The 8,477-nt window shown below is 31.0% G+C and overlaps 1 protein-coding gene across 1 annotated transcript; it reads right to left on the bottom strand.

Annotated features, from left to right (window-relative positions):
- Positions 1-1,371: 1,371 nt before the first annotated feature.
- Positions 1,372-7,000, bottom strand: LOC127119781 (probable transcription factor KAN2). The gene is made up of 6 exons (XM_051050100.1): positions 5,735-7,000; positions 5,482-5,558; positions 4,437-4,482; positions 4,175-4,340; positions 2,955-3,015; positions 1,372-1,965 (listed from the first exon to the last, which is right to left on the bottom strand). Exons 1-6 carry the CDS (start codon positions 6,531-6,533, stop codon positions 1,837-1,839), a joined length of 1,278 nt encoding a protein of 425 aa, XP_050906057.1. The 5' UTR covers positions 6,534-7,000; the 3' UTR covers positions 1,372-1,836.
- Positions 7,001-8,477: the final 1,477 nt, after the last annotated feature.

The raw sequence follows: 8,477 nt of genomic DNA, 5'->3' as shown, positions 1-8,477 counted from the left end.
AATGTTTCATGTGGATTGATGAGTTGACAATATCTTGACCATTGTTATTTTATAAATGGACGACAAAGATTCGTTACTTAATTTTTTATCAAATTGATCATAAATAAATAATAAAATAAAAATGCATTACTTTACCCCTCCAATATGTTGATGATACGATACTTGTAGGGGTTTCTGTGGGCGAATATGTGTAAAGCCAAATGATTTGGTCAGGAGGATGTCTAAATTAGAAAAGCAAATTCGTGTGGCAGATTTTCAGTGAAAGTTGCTTATGATTCTCTTGTTACCCCGACAGGGATGCAAGATAATAGGTTTTAGCCTATGCTTTGAGGGCATGCTAGCATTTGGAATAGTTGGGCGCCTTCTAAAGTTACAGTGTTATTTTAGCAGCTGCTTTAAAATAGATTGCCGACTAAGAAAAATCTTCTAAGGCGTCATATTGTTTCAAGCAGTAGTTATATAAGGTGTGTTGTGTGTGTTCGAAAGGTGGATCTGGTTAATAATTTATTTGTTGTGTTAGGTTGCTTATGATATCTAATATAAGGTGTTTGGGTGGGTATGGCGGCACAAACCTCTGATGTAGTCGATTTTAGGGTTGTTGGAGATGTTTTAAGGTTTAGGTGAGGGTAAGGTGACGTCTTTAGGTCTCGCCTCGATCTGAAATTCGATGGTGTGCATTATTTGGAATTTGCAGAGTAAAGTAATTTTTAGACAGGAACACTTGAGGGTTAATCACTGTATGTCTTCGATTATTAGTTTGACGTGGAAGTGGGTTCATGCTCATGCTCTAGGGTTTGAAGTTTTTCTGTTAGATTGAGAGCGGATCCCGCTCAAGTGGCCGGGTATTTAGGGGTGCACTGGTTGGCGAGCTACCCTCCTTTTGTTTTAGCAGCTGTTCAAGTCTTCCTCCCTCAACTTCCCCTCTCCAGAGATTTGTCATACTTGTGCTTATGAATAGATCAGGTTGACTTTTTATTTTCGTAGATTAGTCATGTGATTGTTTTTGACTTAGTGTTTTTCTCTTTGTTTCATCACTTTGTCTTTTGAGTTGTCCTTTAGAGTTTGTTTTTGGCATGCTAGGTTTCTTCTAGTTAAGCCAGATTTTGTTGTTTTAGTTGCTGATGCTTTGAGTTGCTTTTAGTTACTATGTATAAACTTTGTATTCTTTTCTTTTTCTTTTATTAAGTTCGAATTCTTTCTGCACTTTCCTTTATTTTGTACCTTGACTAATTAAGTTCGAGTTCTTTCTACACTTCTCAAAAATTTAAATCTTTTCCTAAAGTCCATATTTATTCTCAATTCTCTCTTTTATTTCTAAAGTATAAAGTATACCAATATGCTTATGATTAAATATAGGATTAGGAACCCAACTTCTTTGGTGGAAAACATCTAAATATATATTTCATAAACATAAAGTGCTCCATTACAATTACCAAGGATCACTTCATACTTTAAAATCCCTAAAGCTCACCCTTTCTCTCATATCTCATTCTCTTTCTCTCTCATTGCAAAACATTACAAAATCAATTAGATTTCAAATATTTACCAAAGAAAATATAATATGTTGATTTAGATCTAACACAAAGAACTCTGATAGGAAGGCCATGCTTTTTCTCCCTACCCCTCTCCTTTTGTTGCTTTCTGTCTTTCTTGTCTCCTTGTGTTTCTTTCTTTAGCTCCTTTTACTTTTTTTTCCCTTTCTTTTAGCTTTCTCTTTCTCTGATTTTCTCAGCAGGTTCCTGTTTCTCATTCCATTGCTCTAACTCTTTCAGTTCCAGAGAAATGTAATAGTAAATCATGAATAATATACTATATTTCCAGAAGCTAAGAAAAATCTCAAAGAGGTTGCCCTAAGGTGAATTCCAAATCCAAATTAGGTTTCTTTGGACTTGATCCTGATAGGTTTGTAGATGAACTTCCATCTGATATTCTCTCATAGCTTAAACACTTTGCATCCATTTCCTTCTGAAAAAATAAAGAAATTATTATTAACTAAAGTATCATTAAAAAGCATTTTACAACTGTCGTTGAAATTATAAAATCAAACTCTTATCGGTAAACCGACTCCACACGAACAAATAATACAATAAATACTCTATAGTCCTTTACACTGGAGATAAAGAATTGAAATCCAACAACTCATAGTAAAGGCAATAACTTTTAAGAAAAATAGTGTTATGATGAGAATATGATTAAAGGGAGAAAGAGAAAAATAAAATTACCAAGAGTATATAGTATTGTGAACATGTTATAAGAATCAAAGGACATTTGACTCAGAAATAATTACAGAATATTTATATCAATGAGGAAAAAGAAACTTGAGATGGGGCACACCTAAAAGCCTGTCAAATGCTATAGAACTTGCATGTTCATGTGCTATAGTTTCCAATTATTTTTGTGTATATATAATATAATATAACATTTATATATACCATTCAATTCATGCAAGCGTGTGTGTATTTATTTATATATTTATTTATTGACTCAACTATAGTATAAATTATCATATGTAATATATATATAGAGAGACCATTGATTATTGAGTCAAATGAAGCAGGTTTAATAGGGTTCTATTATATATATATATAGAGAGAGAGAGAGTCATTTTCAATAATGGTCATTAATAAATCTCAGCTAGATGAAACTTTTTTACATAACAAATCGTTATTAACCTTTTGAAAATGGTAAATGTGAAAAGGACTAGTCTAACCATTTGAATTTGTGAAGGACAAAGCAGCTTTATGCAAAGCTCTTTTTTTTTTCTTTCTCATTCATGATTCATCTCTATAATATAATGTGCATGGCAATATGAAAAAGATCAAACGTATTTCCTTTTCTTCTAAAAAATCACTTTCATGCATTGCAAACATATGCTTTGAAATTTGTGTGTAGGTTTAAAAACTTTTTGAAAAACAAAAGGATTAAACTTTGGAAATAAAGGTGGAATATATTACCTCAAGAGATTGCATGTTTCCAATAGAATCAACCTTTGGTTTACCATGTAACCAAGCTTCCCTATTGCAACCAAACACAAAGAGAGAATATTTTTCATTAGAAAGAAGCTATGTAAGAGAAAAGAAAAACTTAGGGAAAGAAATTCATCTTTTTAACTAGTACTATCTTATTTATATGCCCTTTTATTTTACTTATTCTAAAGATTGAAATAAAGTTGATTATGCCATTCCAATTGATATAAAAATATATTCCTTTTTTACCATGACTATGTATATGAATATGAATATGAATGTATAGAAAAATATGAGTATTGAAGGAAATTTCAAAGGGGAATATTTAGTTTGGTTTCAAAATTTTCTAATTATGAGTCAACAATGGCTTAGCTTTGACACTAAGTTTCTCAATTGTTGGGCCCCATTTTATAGCCTAATGTTTGAACCCCACAAAATCCTAAGGAAAGAGATATCTCTATTTTTTTAAGGAGGAATATTATGGAAAATATCAAAATACTTTGAACATTAGGAGTGTGTGTTTGTGTTGCTTTTTTACTTTCTTTTCAACCACTAGAAAAGAGAGTATATGTTATTATTTTTATTATTACTATTATTATTATTATTATTATACCATCATGGATTTAGGATGCTCATGGTTAATTTGTGGACAGACAGAACAAAGCAAACACATGAAGTGATTTATTCTTTTTGTGATTTCTTGAGCCAAACCATGTTTGCATGTGAGGTTGTGTGAGAGAACACGAGAGAGATGAAAGAAAAGAACAAAGAAATGTGTCTATGAATAAGACATGCATGAATTCTTTTATTTATTTTACTATTTTCCATCATATGACTTACAAAACATAGTACAAAATATAAATATTTAAAAAACATGAAAGTCATTATATGTACTCAACAACTTAATCAAAATAAATAAAAAGTCCCACTTGCTAGGTTTATTAATATGGTGTTAATATATATATCCATTCAAACAAAAATATTTCACTATTTAAATGTGTTCAAAATCATGATTTTGCAATATGATGTTATAACAAATGGAAGAAACCGTTGAATTTAAAGAGAGAAAATATCTTTAAAGTCGACGGTTCCTACCAAATGTAACATCATACTGCAACGGTAGAGAATCAAAACACTTGATGAAACACTTATAACCTATCGATTTTATTAACAAAAAATTATGTAATAAATATAGATAGAACTAATACCGGGATGAGTTGCTCCAAAGACCATAACATTCCTTATCTTGATTAACACTCGATCTTCCTTGCTGCTTAGTGGATAAATCAGATGATCTTCTTGAAGAATTGATGTCAAACATTATATCATCCGAGTTATCTCCAGACGATCCATTATCGTATACATCGGATTGCCCTAATCCATCCATTAAGAGAAGAAAAAAATTAAAGAAATGTACAAGAAGAGCAAGTTAATTAGTCATTAGTATTAGTCATGAAAACTTGCACTAACCTGATGAAGCCCCTACTCTATCTGTAGTTTTCACCGTCCGATACATCTGGATTTAAAATAATTCATTCATCATTAACACTATAAGAAAATTCAAGTAAAAAAATTAAAATAAATGAAAAAAGTTTACAGAAATTAATGTCAATCTTGAAGTTGTTTCTTGTAAGTATATTAAATTGATATTATTCAGTAGAGTACAAGATCTATTACAGAAGCATTTATGCATATGCATGGAAGCCTGTGACTAACCATGGTTAAAGCTGCCATGGTAAAGGTAAAGAAAAGCCCATATCCCAGGAAAGAGATCATTGAGAAATGATGATGTTTGGTACATTCATATATACCATTATTAACTCATCATTTTAAATTTTTCTTTTACTTTCAAATTTAATCCTATACACGGAATTCTAGTCATTGGACCGAAACAAGTCAAAGGTTCAAACTCCGACTAATTTTTATTCATCAATAAAATTCAAATCCGCCCTTTAAAATTACCTGCATCAACAACTCTCTGTATTATTATGTATAATAAAATATTTATTTTTATTGAATAATCAATTTATCTGAACGATTATAACGTACTAACATTTTTTATAAGAAAATTATAATTTTTTTAATTAATTTTATTAATGGAATGGACAGAACAATGAGGTATTTTGTCCTACTTGTTTCTCTTTCTAGATTTTTAAATTGTTTTTAATGAGTTGGATGGTTCATTGTTCAAAGCAAAAAAGCTGTTTTTTAGGTTGCAGAAGAAGCAGAGAGAGGAAGCAGATCTAATAGAAAAAAGAAGCACAAAGTATTTGATTGAGAGAACCCTTTCTAAGGTAACCATTGGAATTTGAAATTAATATACATCACTTAATTGCTTCCTCTAATGTATATATAATTAATAATGTAGTCTATATATTTAACTCTCATTCAGAAACGTACTATCTTTATTCTGACTCAAGAATTTAACAATTAATAATATAGAGAAAAATGCAATTAGGATCATTATAATTCGAGATTAATGATTGATTAATTAATTAATTAATTAATTAGTTACCTGTAAATGAGACTTAACATGTGCTAATGTTAGATCCTTCACATCCATTAGCTCAAGTACTGATTTTGGAGTTGCTCCTATAATCAAACAAACACCATAGAAAATATGAAATTAATATGATAAAAAAAGGACAAATTTCACTTTTAAGTTTCATCTTTGTTTTGTTGAATTTTTCTTATTAAAGAAAACTAAAACAAGGGTTTAAGCTAAAAGAAAAAGGGATTAAGGAAAATTAATTAAAGATGAAGCATACTTTCATGGCCACCTAAGAGTTCAACAGCATGAACAAATCGAGCATGAAGTGTAGTAGTCCAACGCATCCTTGGAGCTCTCATGCTTCTTTTTGCAGGAAATCTAGACAAGAATCTTGACCTCATCAAAGCTTGAGATTGAAAAGGGGTTGAGTTTGTGTTTGCGTTAGAAAAAGAAGAAGGTGTGGTAGTAGTAGTAGAGCCATCAAGAACATGAAGATGATTAAGGTTATGGTTAAGGTTATGATTAAGATTATGGTTATGATTATGAAGTTGAGGGAATGATAAAGGAGGAGGGTTTTGATAAACAGGAATTCCTCTAATAGGTCTAAGAAAACCAAGTTCTTGACTCAAGGTTTGGTTATGGTGGTGTTGTTGTTGGGGGTGGTGGTGTTGAAAGAAAGGTTGGGGGTGTTGAAAGTAATGGTTTTGTTGAAAAGATTGAAAAGGGTTTGCAATTGCATTATTGTTGTTGTTACCATTATTTTGAAAGTGGTGATGAATGAGGTTATTGGAGGAAGTGTTGTTTGAATCTAAAGGCTTTGTTGGATTTGAAAGAGCGAGGTCAAAAGTGTAATTATCATGAGTTTTTGTAGAAGTAGTTGTAGTAGCCATTGATGATGATGATGATGATAAAGAGTTTCTTGAATCCAAAGCTCTTTTCCAAAACCCCAAATCCATTTCTTCTTCAGTTGTTGTTGTTGTTGATGATGTTGTTCTCTTCCAATTACTTGATGTTGGTTTTGTGTTTGGAGGACTAATTTGCAAAGATAAATCTGGTTGTGCTGGAAATAGCTCCATTTTTTTGCTATCAACACCTCCACCAAAAAAACAAGCTTTGGCTTGGAAATTGGGTTTTGGAATTGTGTTAAATCAACCCTTGTTTTTCTTCACTTGTGTGGAATATAATAATGGTATGAAAATATTTGGAAGAGATGGAAAAAAATTATATATAGAGACAGTTGGAAGGTTAGCTAGGTTTGAGACTGCAAGATGGGGGTGTAATTAATAATTGATTGGATATTCTGAAGGTTTGTGTTTTTATGTGTGTGATGGAGTTTCAAGCATTCAATCAAGTTGATGGAGTAGTTGCAGAGGTGATGAGATTTAAGATTGAGAGAAAATTTTAGAGAGAGAAATAGGGAAGAAATGACAAGGTATGTGAAGTGAATGGTGTTTCTTTTGTGTGAAGTATATGTGAGAAAATGACACTTGAGAGAGATAGAGAGAGAGGAGAGAGAGAGAGAGGAGAGAGGGGGAGGTTTCTTTAGTGAATGTGGGGGGTAGGGTAGTATAGAAAGAGAAAGAGAGAAAAAGAATGAAAAAAGGTAATGAAAAAAAATAAGATAAGGGAGAGAAAAAAAGAAAAAGAAAAGAAAAAGGTAAATAAGTTTAAAAGCTTTATATTCTTTTAAAATAAATAATATAGTCTTTTTCTTCACCAAAGTTTTCTTTGGAATTAAATAAGGTAAAGTAGAATATTTCCTATAAATTAGCTTTAACGTGTGCATTGTGACATTGTCCCTATACACAAATCTAACTTTTCTAACACACACACACGCATACACAATGAAACCTAACTAGGGTTTTGTTTTTTATTACACACAAAAAAACATTACTTTAAAAAGAAAATGTTGAGTTTATTTTTTTTACGGTCACATGATTGATTGAACACAAATTTCAACATCTTAGGGATTTGTTTTGTTTTGTTAACAGACTCATTATAAACCACTCATTGTTGTTATGATGAAACCCTAATTCTCTGCAAATCACCATCATGCATTCTTTTTAGCTTAACTTTGGACACATCCATTATATTCTTGTCATTTTCTTATTATAATTTACAAACAAAATTCAAAGGTATATGTATATGTGGGTTGTCACTGATATTTTTGGTTTTCTGTATTTTGGATAAGGAGAAAAGTCGGATTTACCCTTGGCTTGTTTGTGCTATGGATTGAAGGTCAGTGTGTTTGAAAGGGTGATTTTGTCTTTAAAGATGACCGAAGTCACGGAGTATATTCTAGTCTCTCTTGGACATTTATACATGCCGTTAGACATGTGAAAAAACAAAAATAAAATGAGTTGAGTACAGAAAAATTGGAAAACAAAATAATTTCAATGAATTGAAAAATATTATGTCATGAATAGTATATAGTAGGAAAAAATACCGACGATTATATATTAGTCAAATTCATGGAATAATATTGTAAATCATTGTGGTCCTTAAGAAATTTTGGGCCGTGAAATATTGTTGACTTAAATTTCTTTTTTAAATATTTAATTTGCTACCTCTCAGATTATATTTGGCACTCCCATATTTTTTATATTGTCCAATCTGTCTTTGACTAAAAATTGGATGAAAATTTCGAACGAATAGATTTAATAAAAATTTGGTACAGTTCAAAATTTTCGATAGTACATTTTAAATTTTCGGTATACTAGATATTTCAAAATTTTCGATTTGTTTCACTAATCTTCAGAAATTTGAAATTTATCCGTGGCCACCGGAAATTTCAACCTAAATGAAATTTTCGATAGGGTTATTTGTTTTTTGGACCTTCAGGATTTTCCTGACAGATTTGGATGGCTGTGATTGCACCGACAATTTTGTGTGATCCAAAATAAATGCAAAGTTGTATAAATAGGGGGTCACATGTTTGATAAAAACATCTAAAAAAATATCTCTTCCTCAATTTTTGATTAAGGCAGAAGTGTACTTCAACTGAACTTCACATCGGGTAG

Source organism: Lathyrus oleraceus, chromosome 2, assembly GCF_024323335.1.
Source record: "Lathyrus oleraceus cultivar Zhongwan6 chromosome 2, CAAS_Psat_ZW6_1.0, whole genome shotgun sequence".
Taxonomy (NCBI): Eukaryota; Viridiplantae; Streptophyta; class Magnoliopsida; order Fabales; family Fabaceae; genus Lathyrus; species Lathyrus oleraceus.
Note: the sequence above shows the minus strand (reverse complement) of the source record. Positions and strands in the feature narration are given on the sequence as shown.

Coding starts and splice junctions, on each gene's coding strand:
- LOC127119781 (XM_051050100.1), bottom strand. CDS start 6,533: ATGGAGCTATTTCCAGCACAACCAGATTTATCTTTGCAAATTAGTCCT. Junction 5,559..5,734: donor ACTCTTAGGTGGCCATGAAA/GTATGCTTCATC, acceptor GTTTGATTATAG/GAGCAACTCCAAAATCAGTA. Junction 4,341..4,436: donor TAGAGTAGGGGCTTCATCAG/GTTAGTGCAAGT, acceptor TGGATGGATTAG/GGCAATCCGATGTATACGAT.